The sequence below is a fragment of the Anastrepha ludens genome, chromosome 6, assembly GCF_028408465.1.
Source record: "Anastrepha ludens isolate Willacy chromosome 6, idAnaLude1.1, whole genome shotgun sequence".
Classification (NCBI taxonomy): domain Eukaryota; kingdom Metazoa; phylum Arthropoda; class Insecta; order Diptera; family Tephritidae; genus Anastrepha; species Anastrepha ludens.
This window is the reverse complement of record NC_071502.1, coordinates 62126381-62152813: the sequence shown is the minus strand read 5'-3', so window position 1 is coordinate 62152813 and position 26433 is coordinate 62126381. Positions and strand designations below refer to the sequence as shown.

The following is a 26433-nucleotide window of genomic DNA, read 5'->3' as shown; positions in this document are numbered from 1 at the left end:
AATCAAATTGCCGCAACAACATTTTGTATGCGCTGTTGCTGTGTTGCATGCAGATTTCAATTCGATTTTGATGCGCTCCATTGGCGGTGCTTAGCAACGGCAGTGCAACTGGCGTGTAACTGTTCAGCCAACACACAAAGTGTTGCATGTAAAGCGCGTGAAGTAGATAAACACAAACACATACGTACTTGTATAAGTGCATTTTGGAGCGCGAGGCTTAACGGTGGTTATACTTTGTCAATATCGATGGGGGCAGCGGTGGCTGAGGCGTTGGTGGTCGCAATGGCAGCAGCGTCATTTCGACGCAAATTAGATAGCAATGCTGATGATATTAGCTGCGAAAGGAATCGCTAATAAAGCGGTAAATACGACGATAAGCGTGAAACGACGCGCAGACCATTCCGCGTAACGCGAACATTCGATGCGGCAAATTTTTCGATAGATTAAGGGAAAATCGATCATATGCGCGCACTCTTAAGTTTGGGTGTGAGGTTCAAAGGAAGTTGCTTTCGAGCCTAAGCAGGCGGATATGCTATTGAGTCGGTACTTGTGCGCCACCTCTAATATATGCGTTCCACAAGTGATGGATTGCGCGCGGCTCGGCGATGCAGTACGCGCAAGCCGTGCGGCATAAATTCTCTTAAGTAGCGCATACGCCATTATGGCGCTGCTTTGCTGTCTGTTTCTTATTTTTTTGTTTTTTGTTTTTTTGCTTGCATGTTCAGTGTTATTATTTTTGCTCTTGTTACCGATACTGATATCTGCGTTGTGATATCGATTGTGAAATTAGCCGCTATGAGCCGTGCCTAGTTGAGTGTTGGCGACTGTCAGGGTCACTTCACTGATCGGGTTTCTGGCGGCGCGCTCGTGGGGTAGCATTTGTGTGAAGTAGCAGAAGTGCCGAAATTTATTGCTGACACAAGTGGAATTGATGTTGGATAGTGCGCCGCATAGATCAGATGACTAACATATATTAAGTTGAATGCACGTATGTTGTGCGGCGCACATGCAACGCCTAACATTTGGCGGCACACACTTGGTGCTGCGTGGTAGCGTGTAAATTCTACGCGACTGGGTTTTGTGAGAAGTGGAAGAAGATAACAAATAGTATGATTTTTGCAAATAAACTAAATTTGGCTAAGCAACAGAAAGGGTAAAGAAGTTGCGTAGGAAATACATTTAGATTTCATGTTTAATATTAAAGTGACCTTTTCTTTTTAATGACTAAATGTGTTTCCTGAATAGTTCCATGCAAATAACTATTTTTCAAGCTCCTAAAAAATTTTCTACAGGAGGATTTTTGGAATCGCTGCTTACGAAACCAATATCAGTTTTGCAAAAATCAAAGTAGCGGTTTCAATATGGCGGCCGCAAGAACAAAAAGTGGAGCTAAAGTCATCAAACTGAACATTGGAATTTTGAAAAACTGAATCGTGTTCAGCACGCAGAAGTAATATTACATCGGAAACCAGTCCTATATCCAGAAAAAAGCAGGTTGGTACACTTTCTAGTAGTCTTCCTTTCGCCCACCTGAATCTAACTTAGCTTTGTATTTGGGGAAATAAATTTCATTATACACTGCGTATTCCCGTTTTTTACTTTCTCTGATAAATCCTTATAGATGAGCGCATCAGCGTGTAGTCGCAAAAAATAAATATTGATGATAAACTAGCAAAAGAAAAAAAATATATGCGTTGCCACCCTGGGTTTCCAATGCTCCTACATTACAGCACACACAAGTGTTAATATGTATGCCCACATATACGCTTGTATGTATTATTTCATATGCTTCAGCAAGCTTTTTTGTGTGCATTCATAGGGCAAGTGCTCCATTGCGGTGCTGAAAATCCAGATCCCTTGCACGACCTTTACCACTTGCAATCAATAGGGTGCGATTGCGCGCTCCAAAGCGCTCAATTATGGTTTGAACACCGGCAATTGCCATTCATGTGCTGATACACAAACACAAACACACACACCCATATATGCATGTTTATGCTTAGCATGAAAGTGGCTGTATGTATAATTGATAGCACGATAAGCGCCCAATTACAGGGCGTAACCGCGGCATACTGTGGTGCAATCAGAACAACAAAAACGATAATAATGACAACAACAACAACAACAAATAAATAAGGATACCTTTGTAGCTGCATACTTTGGTAATAATAATATGCTGCAAGTAGCAATAAAAGCTGGTGCAGTCTCGAACAGAAGGGAGAAAACAAAAGGGCAAAAAGAGGAGGACAGGGTAATAAGTGAAAAAATACCAAAAACTTCCTTACACACAAAAATGTGCCGAAATGTGCTTTGATATTCGGCTACAATGTAAAAATAATGAGCCAAATTTTTGTTGCTGCTTTAAAATATTAAAAATAAAGAGTAAAAACCACGATGCTGCAGACACAAATGAAGGAACGTGGCCAAGTTGTAGGCAGAGGCAGTCAAAATCACACCAAACAACTATTACAATAATAAAGGCGACTAAAACAACAGTAATACAAGCAATAAAGCGCGTTATAAATACAACAACGTTCCCTGGTCCGAAAAAAACAAAACCAAAGACAAGAAAACGGGCTTAAAGCGCAGCATAAAAATGGTTTCAATGCAAATGAGTTCAGGCAATAAGACAAAAGTAAGGAAACGGAAAACAACTGCACCTCGAAATGATAAAAATTTCACGGTGAGGCGCAAAAAATAGCTTCTCTTTGAAAATGGTACACGATATTTTTATATTTCATATTTTAGTGTTATTTAATATTTAAAGTTTTAATTTTTATATTTAATATTTTATATTTTATATTTTATATTTCATATTTTATTCTTTATATTTTATATTTTATATTTCATATTTTATTCTTTATATTTTATATTTTATATTTCATATTTTATTCTTTATATTTTATATTTTATATTTTATATTTTGTATTTTATATTTTATATTTTATATTTTATATTTTATATTTTATATTTTATATTTTATATTTTATATTTTATATTTTGTATTTTGTATTTTATATTTAATATTTTATATTTTATATTTTATATTTTATATTTCATATTTTATTCTTTATATTTTATATTTTATATTTCATATTTTATTCTTTATATTTTATATTTTATATTTCATATTTTATTCTTTATATTTTATATTTTATATTTCATATTTTATTCTTTATATTTTATATTTTATATTTTATATTTTATATTTTATATTTTGTATTTTATATTTAATATTTTATATTTTATATTTTATATTTTATATTTTATATTTTATATTTTATGTTTTATATTTTATATTTTATATTTTATATTTTATATTTTATATTTTATATTTTGTATTTTGTATTTTATATTTAATATTTTATATTTTATATTTTATATTTTATATTTTATATTTTATATTTTATATTTTGTATTTTGTATTTTATATTTTATATTTTATATTTTATATTTTATATTTTGTATTTTGTATTTTATATTTAATATTTTATATTTTATATTTTATATTTTATATTTTATATTTTGTATTTTGTATTTTATATTTTATATTTTATATTTTATATTTTATATTTTATATTTTATATTTTATATTTTGTATTTTGTATTTTATATTTAATATTTTATATTTTATATTTTATATTTTATATTTTATGTTTTATATTTTATATTTTATATTTTATATTTTATATTTTATATTTTGTATTTTGTATTTTATATTTTATATTTTATATTTTATATTTTATATTTTATATTTTATATTTTATATTTTGTATTTTGTATTTTATATTTAATATTTAATATTTTATATTTCATATTTTATATTTTATATTTTATATTTTATATTTTATATTTTATGTTTTATATTTTATATTTTATAATAGGACTATGAATAAGTTCGTGCGGTTTTTTTCGAAATTTGAAACTTTATTGACGTAAAATGGTTACAAATTTAATATTCAAAATATTGTCCATCGCTTACTACTACTTTTTCCCATCTTTCTGGCAATTCACGGATTCCCTTTGTGAAAAATTCGGTCGGTTTTGCCGCAATCCACGAATCGATCCATTTTTTGACTTCATCGTAATTACGGAAGTGCTGGTCAGCCAGGCCATGTTGCATCGATCGGAAGAGATAGTAATCGGATGGCGCAAGGTCTGGACTATACGGCGGGTGGGGTAGGACATCCCATTTGAGCGTTTCTAAGTATGTTTTGACCACTTGTGCAACATGTGGCCGAGCATTGTCATGTTGCAAAATAACTTTGTCGTGTCTATCGGCGTATTGCGGCCGTTTTTCTCGCAGTGCTCGGCTCAAACGCATCAATTGTCGTCGGTAGACATCCCCCGTAATCGTTTCATTCGGTTTCAGTAGCTCATAATACACAACACCCAGCTGGTCCCACCAGATACACAGCATAACCTTCAGGCCATGAATATTCTGCGCCGACGTCGATGTTGAAGCATGGCCAGGGTATCCATACGTTGCCCGACGTTTTGGATTGTCGTAATGGACCCACTTTTCATCGCCAGTCACAATTCGATGCAAAAAACCCTTTCTTTTGTGCCGTTGAAGCAGTTGTTCGCATGCCATAAAACGGCGTTCAACGTCTCTTGGCTTCAATTCATACGGCACCCAATGGCCTACCTTTCGGATCATTCCCATGGCTTTTAAACGTTTGGAAATGGTTGATTGATCAACTCCCAAAGTTTTTGCAACCTCTTCTTGCGTTTGAGCCGGATCTTGATCGAGCAATTCCTCCAATTCGGTATCCATGAACTTTGGCGGCGCACCCTCGCGTTCTTCGTCTTCCAAGCCAAAATCACCACTTTTAAAGCGTGCAAACCACTTCTGGCACGTTCGCTCAGATAGAGCATGCTCACCATAAACTTCCACCAAGATACGATGACTTTCGGCTGCTTTTTTCTTCATATTAAAATAATGAAGAAGAATTCCCCGCAAAAACACATTATTTGGCACGAAATTCGACATTTTCAAGTGTGGTAAAAATATTGTTGTTTACGCTTCAAATAAAAAACTTATACTGACGTTTGTGCCTTACGACAGTAGCTCTCCAATGAATGTTTGGAAATGTGGATCGATGGAATAATAATCAAGTTACGCCATCTGTTGTAAAACCGCACGAACTTATAAATAGACCTATTATTTTAAATTTTATACTTTATATTTAATATTTCATATTTTATGTTTATTTTGAGTCTGCAATCGCTTCATTTTAATGAGCGTATCTCAAAGCAAGTATACACAGTAGATTCTGTTTTTAAGCGGTAGATACGTTCCGCAAGAAACAGCATAAAAAAAGATACCAGTTCTATAGTAAAACTATAGATACGTTTCAAAAGTGCTAAGAACCGCATAAATCTGAAATAATGTAATAAAATCGCATAAAAAAGGGCACTAGTCCCATATTATTACTATAGATACGTTCCATAGACCGCATGAATCTGAAATAATTAAATAAAATCGCACAAACAAAATATTGTATTTTTGAAAATTATATCTTTATTTAAGAAACGTCAGAATCGAAAAATAAATTTACGTCAGAAATAGAAGCAGACAATACCCACATGTTGCGCATTCGTTTAGGATTTGGCGTAAAATCACTTCCGTCACTTGAGGAAATGTACACGTCTGATCTAGATAGTTATGCAGGCGGTTCCATACTTGTAGGGTTAGCATTTCTGATGTAATCTGTGATAAGTTTTTGCTTAGCTGGTTTAGAATCTTGTTTATATGTACAATTCCCGATAGGTCGACATGCATTTTTTAATTAAAAAAAAAACCGCACTATTTCAAAACCGCATAAAAAAAAGCCGCATAAAAACAGAACCTACTGTATATATATATGTATATATACATTTTTGTTTTCCAATGTAACACGGCTTATTAAAATTGCTAGTGGCTATTGAAACATTGTCGAATTCCAAAAACAAAAACATTAATAAGACTGTTTCTAAAAGCAAGCAAAAAACAAAAACAAACGCGCCAAATGTCCAAAAAGCTTTATTACTCAAACATTGCTGTTATTTGGCTAGCCGCAACGGCAAGTTAAAACCATAAAAATATTGACATAAAGTTTTCACATTTAGCGATCGAGCCGAAAAGTGAAGGGCCGACACACTTTGCTTACAAACAAGCCGGCAGGCAGGACATTTTTGAAGGACAGCCACAGAGAAATACATTACAAGTCAATAAAAAAGTCTCAAAAAAAGTATGTAAAAGCAACAAAAATATAAGAGTAAAATAATTTTAAATGAATCAAAAGGTCTCACTACGTGCAACAGAAACGTGTGTAGGAGCGTAGTGGCGTTGCAGGCAGCGATGCTTTTGAGACTCTGAATTGGGGGAAAACTCAGTTGCCTGTGTGTGCTGGTATGGTATGTACAATAAGTAGATCCACATACTGTCGACTTGTGCAAATGTGTACACGGGCATAAGTGGGTACTGAACAAAAGCCGATAAGAGTTTTAAGGTCACACTTGTCGCTGTTATTAAATTTCGTTTTTGTTCTTTAGCGTTTTATTTTTTTGCTGATTTCGGTCATTCCGATGCTGTTCGATGTTTTTATTTATGTTTTGCAACTTTGCTGCTACCAAATAAACGTGTTGTTGTTTTATTAACGTTTTAGCTGTTGTAAAATGTATTCATTTTGTTTTTGGTTTCGTTGTTGCTGACAATCAATGTCGACCCTTTTACAACATATTTCGGCTTTTTTGTTTGAAATTATATTTCGTGGGGACACTGATGGCTTTGCTGGATGATTGGATGCCCACGCAAGCATGTAACTATGTGAAAATTTATACTTGTATGTGCATTTTTATAAATTTGGGAGAAAAATTCCTTTGAAGGGACTCGAAGCAAATTAGCATTTTGAAATAAAAATAAGATAGTAGCTTTCGAAAGTGTGCGTGTATGAATATCTGTAATACCTATAATACTTTCATGGCTAGAAATGCATATCTTTTCCGAAGAGAATGGGGGATGTGAGCGCATTAAAAATGGTCACGAAACAAGAACTATGTTCCTCATCACTGGCTGCTCCCACGACAGTCGGTTCTACGTTACCAGAAGGACCAGGATTCATATACCACCAAGAATTGTCACTCCAGAAGCATAATCTAAATACTTATATTTATGGGGGATGCTTATGCTGTTACAACAATTACAACAATGTCACAGCAACATGTTGGCCAACTGTAATCAGCGTAGATTTTATCAATGGACAAAACACGATTTCCCATTTAAAAATCCCGACAAATGCCTTTCTTCTGTGGCAGCCATCTAACATAACTAAAATGAATTGTGAATTCCAATGGAGCATATCGCATTAGGAAGTCAGCGTATGTTGCATCACAATACTCTATGATGCACTAATGATACAGCGAACAAGGTTCTACGTATTTGATAAAACTAAAAGTAGAAGAAGCTTTACATCTTGATACGTCTCTCAGTAGCTGCTACATATGCGTGTGTTCTCATAATCACCTAAGCGTATCTTTAGGGCAAGAATTGGTCTATATGTCGGCCAGGTATTTTGGCGAGGTGGAGATTTGTCCTTTTTTTCGCATATGACGCTAAAACAATGCAGTATAGGTAAGACTGAGACCTGAATAGGATTTTTGTAACATCTGAGCCGGTATATTCTACCTTATTCTAAGCAACTTCGCGTCTTAAGCAAGCAAAGGCGAAGCTTCTATAACTCTTACAGTGCTACAAATACCCGACCTGTATTTCCATATATAAACTTTTTAAAAGATCAGAAATAAGTATCTATTATCTACACGTTCACTCACACATATGTGGCGCTTATTACATACAAAAATGTAACTTTTTTCATTTGTTTCTTTTTTTTACTTTTCGGCTCAAACGCTCTACACCTGCTTCTTTCGTTAAGCGCCCACTTGTTACGTGAGAGAAAAAAATCCCAAAAACCCCACGACAATCAAACGGGAAGGACAGGAGGCAATCTTTACACCAATATTGTATTTTTTCTTAACTATCATTATTTTGCTTTATCTGTAAATGAAGCGGACGAAATAAATCAGGTAGGCGAACATTCGATCGCACTGCAAAGGTAGGCTATTGCACCGGCCAACACTCAACGGCCACGAGGCGGAACGAAATGCGCGCCAATGGATTGCTTTGCATTGATTGCCGTATTAATTTCACATAGCACAACAACAACTACACCAATAACCATAACATTGATAATAAAGCAGCAACAACAACAGCATCACGAAAGGGTTTAACGGCAGCCGCAACGGCAACGACACCGCAATGTCGCAATGGATTCAATGACATTACGCGTCAGTGTGGCATGAATGGACACGGCAAGGTGGACCACATGAACGGACGGTCGGACGGACAAGGTGTAGGGGCAGGCGAGCGTGGTGCTCTACTTAAAGGCACATAAAAAATATATACATATATATAAGTATAATATTATATATACCTTTCGTGCATTTATTGAAATATATACTCATCTATACGATTTATTTATATGCAACCGAAAAAGGGCAGCAAAAGTGAAGGCGACACAGATTCCGCTGTCAAGTTGCAACAATAAGCAGCGCGCGCTCGTAATGCCTATGCAGTTATGCAATAGCCCGTTGCAACAGTTGTGTGGCCGTAGCGAAACGCAAGACTTTGGCAACGAACTTTTATACGCAAAGGAAGTGACGTTGATATGTGTAGCTGTGTGGGGAGGCGGAGCCGAGCGCAAAAGTGAAGCGGCGGGGCGCAATCGCATGCGGAGGAGTGTGAAGCAAAAGAAGACGAAGTGAGGCACACTGATGTGTAGAATAACGTGAAGTGCGTGTAGGAATTGCGGTTGGGGCAGTTGCATAGCTGTCACTAACCGCTTACGCAATAATATTTGCAACACATTTTTTTATTTTTTGATTTTTTCGTTTTCTTGATTTTAAATTTTTCTTGCATTGTGACATACTTTTAGTTTTAATTGTATGACTGCGTGCAAGTGTGCTTGCCGAATGTCAATCAAATCAAAAGTCACAGCTACTCCCAGCCAAAGGCACTCGCTGTAACAGCGGCATACAGTTAGGTGCGACAGACGCGTGTCAGCCATACGGCTACTTGCCACGGACATTCACATTTGCGGCTGTCAAAATTTTTAATTAAAAACTTGTAAACACATACTACTGCATAGCGCGTTCGCGCACACAGCCACAGACGCGCTATAATCTTTACGGGGTAATTTTCTGCATTCATTTACACACTCATACATTTGTATGTACGCATAGTGCGCATGCGAAATTGCGTTTTTTAATCCTTTTGAGCGACGCTGATGATGAAATGACAGCCAAATCGGATGTACGAATATCTAGCTGTAAATATCTTTATGGACTTATATGCGACTGTGTGTGTAGCTGACGCGACGCACCCTTTATGCCACACCGTTGGCCAGCGCAGATGGTTGGATGTGTGTGCGTATGCGTTGTGTTACCTGCCACTTGGCATTGATTGACGCCTACCGAAACTGTCACTGAGTGTCAAGCCCCAGTCACCAGTCACTGTCCGCTAGCATCTGAAGTTTTTTTGTTGTTACTTCGTTTGCATGGAAGCTGTGATTAAATATTATGTATAATCCTGCTGATGCAGACATTAGCACTTGTTGCAAGCTGCATAATATTCCGCTGTGCCTTGGATGTGGTGGTGGCCCATACGCAAGCAATCAATTAATAGAATTATTAGAACTGCACTTACCTTATCGCAGAAGACCTTAATTTGGCAGTAGCCTCGATGGAAGACTTGAGCATCACGCGGATCCTCGAATGTGTCGATTTGAATGTGTAGCGGCAGACCCTGCAACGATAGAGGAAAATAAAATAAATAACAGTTAAATTATATCGAATTTGTGAACACAGATTGTAAAATTAATTAAAATAGGAAAATCACATTCAAAAGCAAATAAAAAGAGTAAAATGAAAAAAATAATAATAATATAAAGTAAAAAAATTTAAATTAAAAAATTAAATAAGCTACCATAAAAGAAAATAATAAAACAAATTGAATAAAATAAACAAAATATAACATGAAATAAAATGAAACATCATTAAAAAAATAAAATTAAAAGTAACATAAAAGTGATGAAAGGTAACAAAACCAAAAAATAAAAATAAAAAAGGTGTACTAAGGAAACAAGAAATGTTAATACAATACAATGTATATAAAAAAAGAGTAAAATAAGACGAACCAAAGTAAAAAATTTAATACAAAAAGGAAGATAAAATAAAAATTTTAATAACTAAACACAAATTTATTCAATTTGAAAGTTATAAAAATTAGTTAGATAAAATAAAAAAATAAAAATAAAACAAGATAACGCTTAACAAAAAAACATTAAATGAGTAAAATAGCATAATTAAATAAATAAATTAAATATCTCAATTAAAATCCATTAAAAATTAAAACTAAATGAAATTAAAATTAAATGGAAAATTAAGTACAATAACATAAAATGAACAAATTAAATTATATATAAAACACAAAATAAAAACTAAAATAGGATATCTAAGATATAATGAAAACAATTATGTAAATAGAGTTAACATGAAATAAAGTAGACTAAAATAAAAAATTAGATATCAATAAAAAAATATAAATAAAAATAAGTTTAAAAAATAAATTGTACTATTAAAAAAAGGAATAAAATAAGATGAAACAAAGGCAACGCAACAAAAAAATTAATATTTAAATGTTAATAATTGAGTAAAATGATACAAATTAGAAGACTACTAAATAAAAATTAAATACCTTAAATAAATAAGTAAATTAAAACTGATTTACTGAATTAAAATAAAATTTAAGACTAAATAAAAATTAAATACCTTAAATAAATAAATAAATTAAAACTGATTTACCGAATTAAAATAAAATTTAAGAAAATAATATAGAATAAATTAATTAAATTAAATAAATTAAAATAATAAAAATAAAAAATAAAGAATAAAAAGACATAAAAAAGATAAAGACATAAAAATATAACACATAAAAATTAAGATAATATAAGATGAGCAAAAAATAAAAAATGAAACACTCAAAATAAAATAAAAAATATTATAAAACATAAGTAAAAAAATATTAAAAATATTAATAGAAATTAAAAAAGATAACATTTTTTTAAATTAAATAAAATATTTACCCAAAAAAAAGTAATAAAAATAAAATAAAAGTAATATAAAATGGTTAAACGATAAGATAAAACATCAGGAAAAAAACACAATTAAAAGTATAATAAAATAAAAATAAAAAATGTTAAAAAAATTATTGTAAAAAAAGTATAATTACAAACAAAAAAGAACAATATATGGGCATTTTCACGATAACGGACGCGACATTTGTACGCTTTTAAGTGCGTCCAAAACAATGAAGACAAAGTAAAAGTTTATATATATTGATATTGTTTTAAAGGGCTGACGGAGTGCTAGATTTTAATATATACGGGAAAGATCTTTTACAAATAAGTACGTAGTTATAAGCAATTATAAAGTGATACGGACGCGACAAAAAATAGAAGTTTTTTTGAGGCGCATTCAGAAATATACAAAATTCAGCAAATTAAGGATTTTTATATATATACAATATATATGTTAATAAATGCGAACAGATGACTGTTATTCGTAGGTTTATGAAATATGATAATTTTCTCTTCGTTTTTTTTAATTGAGTATAGAAGAAATACGGACGCGACAAAATTTTCCATGAGCTAGGAAATAGAATTTTTTTCATTATAACACTTCAATTTTATTGAAAATAAAAACTCAAGTAATATTACAGTAAAAACAACTTAAAAAATTAAGAAGAAAGTTATTAGTTTTTAGGATGGTCTATTTTTATTATTATTGTCTTTAATGAATAGGCCGACCGAGCAATTTCAATACATTTACTGTCGAAATATGAAAACCTATGCATACTTTTAACTCCTTTGATATTTGGAACATTTTGCCATAACTCTGACAGTTGATTAGAAAAACTATCAATTTGTGTTCCAGAGATATACAAAATTTTAACTCCATCAATGTTGTTCTTAGCACATTCATAGAAGCATAAGGCATCACCGAGAATGATATTTCTTGCTTTAACGATTTGCCAGACTTTTCGTTTAAGTACGGCACCTATTCCGTCTACAGCACCTTTGCCATGTGAAGTGGCGAAAAAATTCCACTCTAAGATTCCGCAATGAAATTCAGCTGCAAGTCTTGGAATACTAGAAAGAATAAATTTATTTTTGAATTGGGAAGTGCTTCCATCAGAGATAATATAAATGCTGGTAACTCCTTTGTACTGGTTTTGTAAGATATTGATAATTTTGGAAATAAAGCAGTAAACGTCGAATTTACTGTGAGTCAATCTATCACTGATAACAGCATAGGACTTGGTTTCACCAAGAACCCAAGCTACGCACGTAAACACGTACATCATGAATTAAGTCGCTTAAGGGGGGAAGTTGGTCTAGAGCGCAAAAAATGGGCATATTTTATGAATTTATTTTGACTCAACAAAGGAATCAATCGAAAATCTGTGAAATAGGTTTAATAATATAGCTTTCATGGTACAAATACAAAATTTTTCGTCTGAATTAATTTCAAAATGGCCGCTGTCCAGCAGTTCTCCTAAGGCGCCTTTTTTTCTAGTGGGTCCATTGCCGAAGACGTAAACTCCTTAATTTTTGTCCTGGATCAAAAAATAAAATTTTTTTAGTTTCTATATAACAACAGAAAGAGACGTACGTAGGATTTTTTCGATATTTTGTTTTTTCGCGAAATGGTGCACGTTTGAACAAAAAGTTACAATTTTCACTATAAAGAACGACATAAAATTGTTGATTAAAAAAAAAACTATGTAATATAAATAAAAAATCCTACGTACGTCTCCGGAGAAAGGTATTTCGAATGTATTGTCAAAATTTCGTAAGAATCGGTAAAGATTTGTTCGAGTTATGTCTTCGGCCAGTTTAAAAAAAGTGATTTCGAGAAAAACGCGTTTAAAGTTGTAAGTAGCGTTCGGGGCATACCTGCGAGGCACTGCCGTCGAATGAAAAATTTGGGCATTTAGACATTTTTGCTGGCATCCCTCATTTGGTATATTATTTCTAAGACCCTAAAGCACCTTTTAAGACAAAAAATTTTTTTCGATTTTTTCAAAATTCTAGACCAGCTTCCCCCCTTAAAGGACCAATAGTGTAGTTTAAAGTTATGCGATCGTCTACTTTTCTCCACTGTTTCCATTTGATTTGCGTATCAAATTGGTTAATAAACTGTATTGGAACTAGATCGTCTTTAATATCGCGTACACAGCTGTCACAAGTATTAGCCATGCACTTTTCATTCATAACGTCGCAGTAAACTCTTGTAAGAAATAAATCAGCTTTGGCAGGAATCTGCGGTATAATCTTTGCACAGCCTTCTAGTAAGAAAATAAAATTTGCATGGTACTTACAGATACACATATTGTGTCGTAAATTATTGATTAACTGAATGTAAGTCGGCTTAGAACGAATAAAAATAGTTTTGCAGACTTTTTCCTCGGTATATTCGGCTTTGAAGAGTTGATATGCTTCTGTTAAGGTCATAAGCATAAAACGTTTTGAGACTACTTTCCCATTGATTAGCATTGTATCCTTTCTCCCAGGAGCTTGAACGCTGATTCCATCTTGCAAAAAGAATTTTTCAATTAATTTTTCACGCATCAGGCTTTTTGATGACTTGGTAGTATTTTCATCCATCGTTTCTGTTGGCCTAAGATATTTATTGCATAAAGATTTGAGGATAGCTATTTTTCTATTCAGGTTTTTAGGTAACGCACGCTCAACTTTTTTATTGCTTTTCCCATCGTTTGCTTACAGCTGTAAATTTCGCAATTCAAACTATCAATATTATTTACGCTCTTTTTTTGACGCAAAACTTGCTGCCTAACACGGTCCTTTTCTTTCTTCTTTTCTAATAAATTGCAATCACTTTTCATTTTTTGCGATAATCTTTTTCGATACTCTTGCTTTCGTTTAGCTTCTTTCTTCTTGTATTCCTGCCATTTCTCGACGTCTTCTTTCATTTTCTCTCTATATTTCGTTGTTATTGCTTTTCTTGTTTCTTTTGCCGTTTTTGCCATCTATAAAATTTTAATCTTGTGCAAACTCTACGACTTTATTTAAAATTTAAGGTTCGCGGTAACGGACGCGACAAATTTCAAACACCAATAAATTTTATTAATCGTTTTTGTCGAGAGTCAATGGCTACTTTTCTTAAGTCAAATAAGTTATTTGCTTAAAGTCTGAAAGCATTTTATACTTCAACACTTTTTGCACTAATGAGAACAATAAATGCTATTTTTCGGTAACGGACGCGACATACGAATATAAGCAGAAGTAATCAAAAAAAAACTACCGTTAATCGATCTCCACTAAGTCTTTCTGCTTGTTAAACATTTTGTTACTATCAGTAGAAGATTTTTAAATTATAAAAACAGCATAGTATTGCTTTGAATAAGGGAATATTACAAGGAAAAAAGTTGGTATATTTGGTCAAAAGAGCTAGATTTTTGTAAATTTTGTATATTAGTTGTATATTTCGGCTCAAAATTAAAAGAAAAGAAAAATTCTTTTATATTTATAAAGTAAACACATTTGAGATTATTATTCATCAACAAAAAGTTTTCAGGAACAGTTTGAGTTTTGCACTCGTGGTTGACCTTTTTGTGAAAATGCCCATATGTTAAATTGAATAAACAAAAAATTAAATATGATATAATAAAAATAAAACGAGATAATATAAAATAAAAATATAAAAAACAATAGCATCAAATGAGTAAGTCAATAGAAATTAAAATAAACTAAAATAAAAATTAAATAACTAAATAAAAATGAATCAATTTAATTAAAATAAAATTAAGTAATCAATGAAAGAAACTGAATTAGAATAAAATTAAGTAAAATAAATCAAAGTAAGAAAATAAAATAAAATTAATTAAAATAACGTAATAAAAAAAAAACAATGAATAAGGAAATTAAAAAAAAAATTAAATGATACTTTTAGCGCACATCTAGACCATCACTATCATCCTTTTATATAAATTAGAAGTTAGCAGCTGAAGCACTTACTGTAAATGATTTATGCTTCGTTATTTGATTAATTATTCAAAACGTTAAAGAAAGCAGATTTCATATTGTTAGAAAAATATTTGTAATCAAGGCACATTCCACAACGCTGTGAAACTCTCTCATACCTGATTATTGTAAAACCGATTTGGAAATTTCCTGTTTTTATTCACCAAAAGCTTTTGAGCATTTAATTTGTTATTCAAATACTTAATTCCAAAGTACATTCGACAGTCACACAAATATTTTTTATTCCTTCATATAAATTTACAGTTAGCTATTAAATTATTGTAGTGTGAAATTTCGTTTTAATTAAATTTATTAAAAATTACGTCCATTTTTTACATTCATAAGGAGTTATGATTTAGAATTTATCAGACCACTAAGAATTGAAGCCAAATGGTTAAAGCTGTCGTTGGCATCGCATGTTTGCTGATTGGGCGTTTACATTTATTATTCAGATTTATTGGAAAAAGTTATCAAAATTTGGAGTGATGGAATGGACCATGTAACTCGTATCCGCGGAAGACATATGCCGGATATTATATTCGGAAAATAAAATCCATGAAATTATCTACCGGATTATAATAAAAAAAATGTATTCTAAACATATTTCCGTTTTGTGTCATCATTTTTAGTTCTCAAGCTCTTGAGATTTTCTTTTCATAAGCGGTACGAGTAATGGATCGTTTTCGTCTAATAAACCCAGCGCATGTACAGAACCCGTTTGAAAAGATTAAAATTACGAATTATAAGGGGTTAACAGTTGACATTTCAGACACTGTTCAAAGCAGATAAATATCGAAACCATCTATGTATATCTTGTTGAATGCGGCTTGTTTGGAATTTAATAATATGTTCTTGTTCAATTAAGCTACGGACCGACTAAAAAGTATCACATAAAATAAGAAATTAATATTCTAATATCCTGTCAATTAATATTTCGTGAAATAAATTAAATATATTTGATTCCAATTACAATACAGCTGCAATATATAAATAAGTACATCATCAGCAAATTTTCACTTGTGTGAAAAATTAAAAAGCTATAAAAACGCCGATCTGGTTATATAAAGCTACCTACCTATCGCAAGGAATAGCAAAAAATTTAAAATTATGAACTTTTGAAAACTTGACTTTCAAATCAATCAATTTAGGTGAAAGAAAAAATGCTTTGTATTGCGGTCTTGCAAGTATATACTTATACATATGTATATGTATAACAAAACTAATACTTTTTAAGGCTCTCAGCATGCCCCTTGGACAATGACAACATCCGATAAGGCGTCCCTTAGAGTATTTCAAAGAAATATTCTGCGCAAGTTTTTGGACCTTTTTCATATGTGCGACGGCGAGTATCCTAGGTGATGGAACAATGAGCTGTATGAGCTTCACGACAACATAGACATAGTCTAGCGGCTTCGTTGGCTCGGCATACCGTTCGAATGGATACAAACGATCAGGCTCTGAAGCTTTTCGATGCGGTACCAGCTGGTGATAGCAGAGGAAGAGGAAGGCTTCTTCTGCATTTGCAATATCAGGTGGAGCATGACTCGGCTGCACTTGGTGTATTCTACTGGCACTGGTTAAAAGAGAAAGAAACGACTGGTTGTCGCGCCAATCAAGAAAAATATTTCTATAATATACTTGGCGCGTATTTATTGATTGTTTGGCCGAGGTCTTCCTCCTATTTGTGGTGTGCGTCTTGATGTCTTTCTACAAGGAGCCTAAGCCAAGAGTTTTATGCCACCTCTGAGGGGCAAATGACTTTTCAAGAGGAGATTTTTCATAACAGAAATACGCTCGGAGATTTGTTATTCCTTGCCGAGAGGCGACCTCTATTAGGAGACGCATTTTAGTGTTTCATGCCGGCAATGGGTCTCGAATGATAGTCACGCACAAGCACATTCGGCTGTAAGTACTTGTAATTAAAATAACAGGAAATTACTTGAATAAAAATGTACTACTTTAAATGAAGGAAAGACTTGTTCGAAGCATGCACTAAGGGCATTCATTTCACTGCTTCGCTGTTGAGTGCAACCAGAGCTTAAAGAAACCAATATCAGTGGAGTAAATTTTTATTTAATGATTATTTATTACGTTTTATGAAAACACAAAACATAAATGTGATGTTGCTGCTCGTATATGCATATAGAGGCAAAGTGAGCTGTGCTTTTTGTGTCATTGCATACATGCGTGATACGCATGTGTTTTTTCATGTTTTCATTGTTGTTATGGGTCTGCTTATGTTTAATGCTATATTTTTTATATTGATGCTGTTGTAACTCTCTTCCTTGTTGCTTTTATTATTGTTGCACTTTTTGTCACCTGCGCCCTTATCACCGGAGCTTTTATTGCTTGTTGCTTTTTTATTGCAAAGAAATACAATAATTATAGAAACGAACCAAAAATAAAAAATTATAAATCTTTCATGGCTGTTGCCTGTTGTGTAGAGTGCCAAGCGCGCCCACTTGTTGCGAGTTTGTCGCTGAAGTCGAATTTTTTCACGCTATGCTTCTCAGTGGTTATTATTGCTGTTGTTCTTTGCGCCAATATTTTTTTATACTATTTTCTTTTGTTTTGCATTTTTATCATTTAATTTAGATTTTTTTTAATTTTTCTGCTAGTTGTCATTATTAACAAGCCATGTTGTAGACTTCGCAGTTATAGTTGTTTGTCGTTTTTGCGGTTTAATTTCCATTAGCGACACCATTGTTGTTGTTGTTCTTTGACATATGCGTACTTCATTTTGAAGCCATTAATAATATTTCTTTGACATGCGAAATTGTTGTAGTTGTCATGGTTCGACATTGTAACAGCTGTATTGTGGTTGCTGTTGTTATTACTTTTGTTGTTGCTGTTGTTGTTATTGCCTTGCATTTGCACTCATTCTTGGTCAACTTGTCATTTACAAGTTGATTTCTGTTGGCTCTTATTGCCTCGTTCGCTCTTTATGCTTAATTCCTTTGCTGTTGTTGCTTTTGTTGCATGTGTTGTTAGTTAATAAAAAGTCGAATCTCTATCGTGCGCGTCCCTCGCGCCGACATGACAGATTGCATTTGTACGCCAAGCATGCAACAACACATGCAATCCATTGAAAGAATTATAGCCGTGCAACAGCCACAGCAAGATTAACAACAACAGCAGCAACAGCATGGCAAGTCAAGTGCCTAAAACAACAACTAAATAGCATTACATGCTTGTAAGCGTAACATGAAAGCATTTGCCACAACCTCACACCTTGCACCCGAGACTGGCAAGTGCAGCTCAGCTTGCAACAAAGCCATAGCCAACGTGGCAAGTGTGGCAGGTTGCTTGATAATGGCCGCATTTATAGTAAAAACAAACAAATATAGCCATTGTTCAGCAACAAGTTAACTGCATGTTGCACGCATTGCCAGCGCTACACATCATGCGTTGCAAGTGTGGCAAGTGTTTGCCGTAAAATCAATATATTTATTTGTCTAGCTGTTGTAGCTGCTATTGACAGAAATGTAACGTGTCGCTTGCTTGTAACGCGTGCATTCGCATTGTCATTGGTGATAATATTGTGGATGTTGCTGTTATTGCTTGTTTTTGTTTTTGTTTTTCTTTTTATTTGCATTATTATTGTTATTTGCTTTGTTTTGCTCGCATAACGCATGTACATGCCACAAATCGTTTGCGCCGCTACCAAACGGGCGACAGCGCGAAAAAGAGATCTGCAACGGTTTCATTTTTAGAAATGGTGCAGTAAAATGATGATGCATGCAACATGCAGGATGTGTAACAACAGTAACAATAGCAATAACAAGCATTGTTGCACGCACAAAAATCGAGCAATAAAAACAAGTCGTCGCGCAATGAGAAATATGTAGGCAACGCGCTGCAGCACACAAGCGGCATGCAACAGCAACAACAGTAAAAGCAAAATCAATAGCCATACAACAATAAGAGCAACTTTAAATTGAACAGCGGTTTCCTATGTATACTGCCGGCGTGTCATGTTGTTGTTGTTGTTGTGGTTTTCCTTTTGCAGCACTGGCGGCCAGAGTGTCTGGCGCGCCGGATCAGCCAGTGCAGCAATGCCTCGGTGAGCTAGTCAGCCCGTCGGCCTCCAGCCGCCTTTGAGCTTAGCAAGTTAGACCGTGTGACCGCCAATCAGACTGCTTTTTCTGCGCACTCTAAAGTGCATACATATTGGTTGTTATTGTTGGGCGCACCGCTGTGTGGCGATGCGTGTGCGTTTGTCGCAGACAGCGGAAATTGATTCGTACATTTCATTTTTGTTGTCAGCAATTTGTGTGTACGTGTGTGTGTGTGTGTATCGTCTGCGACATGGCGATTAATTGCCGCGCAACACGCACTGCCACACTGCTGGTATTGTTTTTAGATGCCTTTTACCAGTAGCCAATGACTATTTGCCGTTAACTATAGACCGTTTGCAGCAATGGCATTCCGATTTAGTTTTTCATCTTTACCAATGCTGCAACCATTTCAAGTTCGATATAGGCTGTTTTTTTTCATTTATTTTTTTGAAACGCTTAATGTTAAAAATGTGTCTGGCTGAGGTGTTTGCGTCTGCGCATGCGCACAAACTTTCTACGCATCTCTATGCGTGAGCGCGACTTTCCCCCAACGCAAATGATATATAATAAATTATGTATAGTTTCCATGTTTCGCTTTTTGTAGGAGACAATTTACGATCAGCACGAAAACAGCACCTGCTGAGTTTCTTAGAATACTAAATATGTATGTATATTTTTCTAATTATCAGGTTCATTCAATTATTCAAATTGCAAATTATTTCAGTTTTACTTTTTCAACTGTGTTATTTATTTATTTTATTTTACTTTTGATTTGAATAATATATTTTATTTGCCCCTGCCAAGGGGCGACGCTATTACAAAAAATATTTATTGAATTCTACTGAGTTTTATTTCATTTCATTTTTGTTTTATTTGGGTTCATTTTACTTTGTTTTCTGAACTTTTTTAAATTTTGCTTTCTGTTTTCTTTATTTTAGTTCATTTATTTGATCTAGTTTGTATTGGTTTACTCCTTATTAATTTTTGTTTTAATATGTAGTTATTTTTTATATTTTCTATTTCACTTTATTTTATTTTTTTTACTAATTTTCTATTCCACTTTATTTAATTTAATTTAGTTTTTTTATTTGCTGTTATTTTATTCTATTTGATTTTCTGAAGTTTTTATAATTGCTCTATTTCGTTTTATTTTACTTAATTTATTTTAGCCAGTTTCTTTTATTTTACTCCTTATTTATTCTAGTTTTATTCTGATTAATTTTTATTTTATTAATTTTTTTTAATATTTTGCTATTTTTTATATTTCTATAATTTCTTACTTACTTTACTATACTATTATTGTTTATATTTGGTTTTATTTTACTTAATTTTTTATTTAGGTATTTTCTATTTTACTTTATGTTATTAGATTTTACTTCACTTTTGTATTCCATTTAATTTAATTTTATTTTATTTATTTGTTTTTATTTTATTTGATTTTCTAAACTTTCTTTAATTTCTCTATTTCGTTTTGTTTTGTTTTACTTAATTTATTTTGTCTAGTTTCTATTAGTTTGCTCATTGTTTATTCAAGTTTCAATGCGATTAATTTTTATTTTATTAATTTTTTTTAAATTTTGAAATTTTTTACATATTTTTGCATTTTATTTTGCTTAATGTTTTGTTTTAATTTTTTTTATTTCACTTAATTTTATTTTACTTTGTTCCGTTTTATTTAATTTTCTTTTAATTTGTTTTAATTTTTTTCATTTTCTGACCTCTTTTTAATTTTGTTTTCTATTTCGTTTTATTTAACTTAATTATTTTATCTAATAGGACTATGAATAAGTTCGTGCGGTTTTTTCGAAATTTGAAACTTTATTGACGTAAAATGGTTACAAATTTAATATTCAAAATATTGTCCATCGCTTACTACTACTTTTTCCCATCTTTCTGGCAATTCACGGATTCCCTTTGTGAAAAATTCGGTCGGTTTTGCCGCAATCCACGAATCGATCCATTTTTTGACTTCATCGTAATTACGGAAGTGCTGGTCAGCCAGGCCATGTTGCATCGATCGGAAGAGATAGTAATCGGATGGCGCAAGGTCTGGACTATACGGCGGGTGGGGTAGGACATCCCATTTGAGCGTTTCTAAGTATGTTTTGACCACTTGTGCAACATGTGGCCGAGCATTGTCATGTTGCAAAATAACTTTGTCGTGTCTATCGGCGTATTGCGGCCGTTTTTCTCGCAGTGCTCGGCTCAAACGCATCAATTGTCGTCGGTAGACATCCCCCGTAATCGTTTCATTCGGTTTCAGTAGCTCATAATACACAACACCCAGCTGGTCCCACCAGATACACAGCATAACCTTCAGGCCATGAATATTCTGCGCCGACGTCGATGTTGAAGCATGGCCAGGGTATCCATACGTTGCCCGACGTTTTGGATTGTCGTAATGGACCCACTTTTCATCGCCAGTCACAATTCGATGCAAAAAACCCTTTCTTTTGTGCCGTTGAAGCAGTTGTTCGCATGCCATAAAACGGCGTTCAACGTCTCTTGGCTTCAATTCATACGGCACCCAATGGCCTACCTTTCGGATCATTCCCATGGCTTTTAAACGTTTGGAAATGGTTGATTGATCAACTCCCAAAGTTTTTGCAACCTCTTCTTGCGTTTGAGCCGGATCTTGATCGAGCAATTCCTCCAATTCGGTATCCATGAACTTTGGCGGCGCACCCTCGCGTTCTTCGTCTTCCAAGCCAAAATCACCACTTTTAAAGCGTGCAAACCACTTCTGGCACGTTCGCTCAGATAGAGCATGCTCACCATAAACTTCCACCAAGATACGATGACTTTCGGCTGCTTTTTTCTTCATATTAAAATAATGAAGAAGAATTCCCCGCAAAAACACATTATTTGGCACGAAATTCGACATTTTCAAGTGTGGTAAAAATATTGTTGTTTACGCTTCAAATAAAAAACTTATACTGACGTTTGTGCCTTACGACAGTAGCTCTCCAATGAATGTTTGGAAATGTGGATCGATGGAATAATAATCAAGTTACGCCATCTGTTGTAAAACCGCACGAACTTATTCATAGTCCTACTTTCTCTTAGTTTTCCCCTTATTTATTTTAGTTTCGTTGCGACTAATATTTGTTTCATTAATTTTTCTTAATAATTTGTTATTTTTACATTTTATTTATTTTTTTATTTTAAAGTATTCATTTTCTCTTTATTTTATTTAAATACTTTATCTAATTAAATTTTAGTTTAACTTAATTTAGTTTCATGATTTTACTATATTTTTTTAAATGTTTTTAAGTTTTTTACTTTATTTGATTTTTGTTTTGTTTTTATTTCCTTTGCTTAATTTTGCTATTTTATTCTATTTAAATTTATTTTATTTTACTTTATTTCATTTCTTTCCATTTTATTCTATTAATTTTTTTAATTTAGATTTATTCTATTTCAGTTTATTGTATTTAATTTAATTTTTTCTTATTTTATGCACTCTCATCGTTTATTGTTTTAACCCCGTGTGTTCACCATTGCTTAATCGAATTCAATATCTTCAATATATTACTGCAGTTAATCCATTTGATATGGAAATTATCTATGCTTCTTTTTCTATGAATATTATGTTGCCTGCTGAATTTTACCAAATTTTTCATATCAATGTTTGCTCACCCGCCTATATTGCAGGTGGCTGAATATTCCGAACTAAGTGCACTTATTCTCTCACTTGTTGTTTATTTTTGTTTTTGAATCGCATTAAAGCGATATATTTTATGTGCTCACATAAGTCAGCTGTCATTTAGTGTTCGGAGCCCCAAAATACACAATAGCTAAAGTGCACAAATTTTAGGGTAGAAATCGTATCCCGATGATATGAGAAAGGTTTACACAAAAGTGTGATTTACCTTAGCCTTAACCTATCACCTCAAAAATAATTGACTCAGAAAATCTTTTACTTGCTCCTATCGTTTTCTTTTATCCATCACTTTTCCATTTTCCCTATTCAGGTGGGTGTTTTCCAATTTGCTTTTGTACTTTTTGTTGTTGCTGTTGTTAGCATTGCTACATGATATTTAATATCGTATAGGGCCTTTAAAAGAGTAACACCTTTTCTTTTCAGTATCTGCTTGATTTACACTTCATTGACTGCACTGTGCACGCGTACACAAACATACATAAACTCATGCATGCACATGTATGTAAGTATGTTTATAAATAATCGATCCCTTCTATCCTAATGATGTTTGTGCTGAACTGTCGTCGAACAAATTGACTGCGAATCATTAATGCAGAGAAAGGCATAACGTGTGAGGGTAGCTGATGCGCGTGATTTTTTATTGCTTATGGGAGAGTGAAAAAAAAGTGCCGGAGGTTTGGGTTAAGGGGTAGCCCTCAGCTACATTTGGGGAGATGTAAAAATTTGATTGACTGAAGTGAGGAATACGATTATCTAACCGTGTGAAGCATAGTTAAAAAAATGTTACGGGAAGCCAATATAAAATCATTATTTAAATAAGGTTAGTAGATAAATTAAAGTGGTGTACTTTTTTAGATTTGATGAGAGTTACTGCTAAGGCACTCAAATAAATTCCACTTTTCAGTTAGGGACATAAGAATTTGAAGAAATTCGAAATTCGATGTGACTGTCATTAAAACTTAGTAGCAACAGTATTATTAAAGTCTCATAATATATAAAAAAGGAATAAGAGATATTAAGGTTCCAATGCTCTAACTCCAGCAATAGTAATATTATATAATATTTACTATAATATGGGTATCAATAGAGTAGCTCCAGCTAAGGAGAAGGTGGGAGTTGATGTGAGCTTCGGGCCGAACTCATTTACAGCTTTATTTATTGGAGTTCAGCAGATCTATATCAGTAAAGGTATTATGCTGGTGCTAAGAAAAACTTATTTATTGTTCTAGAGCGTATGAGAATTTGTAATCTCCTCGATAAAACCACGACTCTTCTATTCACAGAGAAGCGATTTTTCGATATAACAAATTCTCTTGATTTTAAACATTTTCAGCTAGCTCTTAAGACTTTTTACAATTTGCTCTAACAAATTATTTCAATTGTGAAGGTTGTGCTATTTCATGCCAATTCATTCTTGGCATGTGAACATTTAACATCTGTGTAACAGCGGCATGTTAAGATTGCAGTTGGTGAAGATGAAATATTATTTGCCTATTTTTTCACTAAAACTTGTTGACGGCTTATAATATATGTAGATTGGAAAAATTTAATTAATATCTTTATTAGTTAAATAAATTCAAAATTTTTAAATTTACTTCCAATTTTCGCGCTCATTTTTATGTATGGTATAGGACTGTATAATAGCAATGCGACATATTGTAAAGTTTTGATTACTTATTTATTTTTTATATAATTTTTTTTTATAAAATCATATTTCATATTACAATAAAAAACACATAAGTAACTTAAAATTTTAAACTTTGTATAAAAGAAGAACTAAGTTGGAAGCTTTTTAATCAGAATTTCCGAAAAAATTTCGAGTATCAGTTTAAAAAAAAAATCGAAAATCAACGCGAATTTTGAGGCACTTTACACTAAAATTAAAAATTGTGGTTAAAAAATTTGAAATTTTTAATTTTGTGAATTTCGCACGAAGTTTGGAACTGTGGTTTATATGGTTTTCAGTGTAAAATATCAACTACATTTTCGCAAAAAAAAAAAAAAAAAATATTAAGTACAAAATTAATAAAAAAAAAACAATAAGTAACAAATAAAGGAAAAGTCAAAATTGTGCGATTTATCTCGCTGCTAGTATGAAAATAAATATATATGTATATATGTATATGTGTATGTGTGTATATGTGCATATGTATTATATGTATATGTACCAGAAGTATAAATACCAATACGTTACTTTAACTCAGAACCATATTACCCAACTAGTTCACCTTTATACAAAAAAAGTTGTATATTCTCATACAAACACTTGGATTCTTTAAATACTTTCGATAAGTTATCAACATACCTTAACTCCCTTCTGACTGCTGAAGTCCGTACTCAGGCATTGAACGGCAATGTTGATCTGCAAAAAGAAAAAAATAAAGTGAGGAAAATAAAACGAAATCAGAATTATTGATTCAAATGCAATTAAAAGAAGGAAAAAATGTTTAGGTGAATTGGAAAAAGAACAGAGCAGCAACGCAGAGGTGCACTTCAAATATCTGAGGAATAATAACGAAAGAAAGGCAGGCAATAATGGAAGCAGAGGAAGGAAAAGAATGGAATAAGTGTAAAGGAACACGCAGCATCCACGGGCATTGACAGCAAAAAGTTTGAATTGATTTCTTTTATCGCACATATCGCATATATTTTGTACTGCGATTGGAAGGCGAATTTCTGGCTAATTGTTTTGCATTGCTAGGCGCACGTACGAATACGAATATTTAGGAGGCAGCACAAAAACATAACAGCAATAATAGCTTAGGAGCAAAAAAATAATAAATAGAGAAAATGGTAAATAAATATCACAATGCATTTAGTTTGGTAAGAAAAAATGGAGTAGTAAATGCCGAAGGCTGCATGGTGCCTAACGATACGCACATACTTGCAACCATAAGGATAAACATTAAGACAGATTAATTTGTGTGGAAGAAAAATGTATAGTAACTACAAATTAATACAAAAAAAATTTAATTTACGAATGACCAACTAAGAGATGACTACCGAGTAAGAGTACCGAAGAGCTATAGGACATTAGCTTTTCGGGAAATATGTTCGCATTACAAAAAAGGAAATAAATAAATAAATATAGCAGAATACACTTAATTTCCAAGCGGCATATTAAAACCGCATTATGTTCCTTTTTGACGCTATTTACAGTGCGCTACCGAAAAAATTCCAAAAATTGTCTTCAGCCTTTGATTTCCCACCTACACCACTGCGGCTCAAAATTATCTACAAACGAAGTTCAGAACGTGAAAAAGTGGACAACCCTCGTAAGCGTGCATTAAAAACAAAGGCCTACCAAGAAATTATGCAGCTGCTGGTACTATTGTTTATTGGCAGACACTGTACAATTGCTTGATACACTTGCCGTTGCATTTTCTACTGCAGAGACAAGCCGATTGCGGTGGCGTTGTTGCTTGGGCAATTCAATTCAATGGAAATGTGTTTGAAAATATTTGTGGCATGCCACTGCAACATGCCAACAACACGAGCAATAAATATGGTCAGTAGCTTCAAACGAAAGAAAGAAGCGATGAAGCAGAGAGAAAATAAGGCGAAAATC

At 33.0% G+C, this 26433-nt stretch overlaps 1 protein-coding gene across 2 annotated transcripts in view; it reads right to left on the bottom strand.

Annotated features, from left to right (window-relative positions):
- The window catches only part of LOC128866001 (protein grainyhead-like), a 246932-nt gene that overhangs the window by 33824 nt on the left and 186675 nt on the right, over positions 1 to 26433 (bottom strand). For both annotated transcript variants that reach the window (XM_054106453.1, XM_054106454.1), the window contains exons 10-11: positions 25171 to 25227; positions 9746 to 9844 (exon numbers count right to left, since the gene is read on the bottom strand). In XM_054106453.1, the coding sequence (XP_053962428.1) occupies positions 9746 to 9844; positions 25171 to 25227 (156 nt within the window). The remainder of the gene's footprint in view (positions 1 to 9745; positions 9845 to 25170; positions 25228 to 26433) is intronic.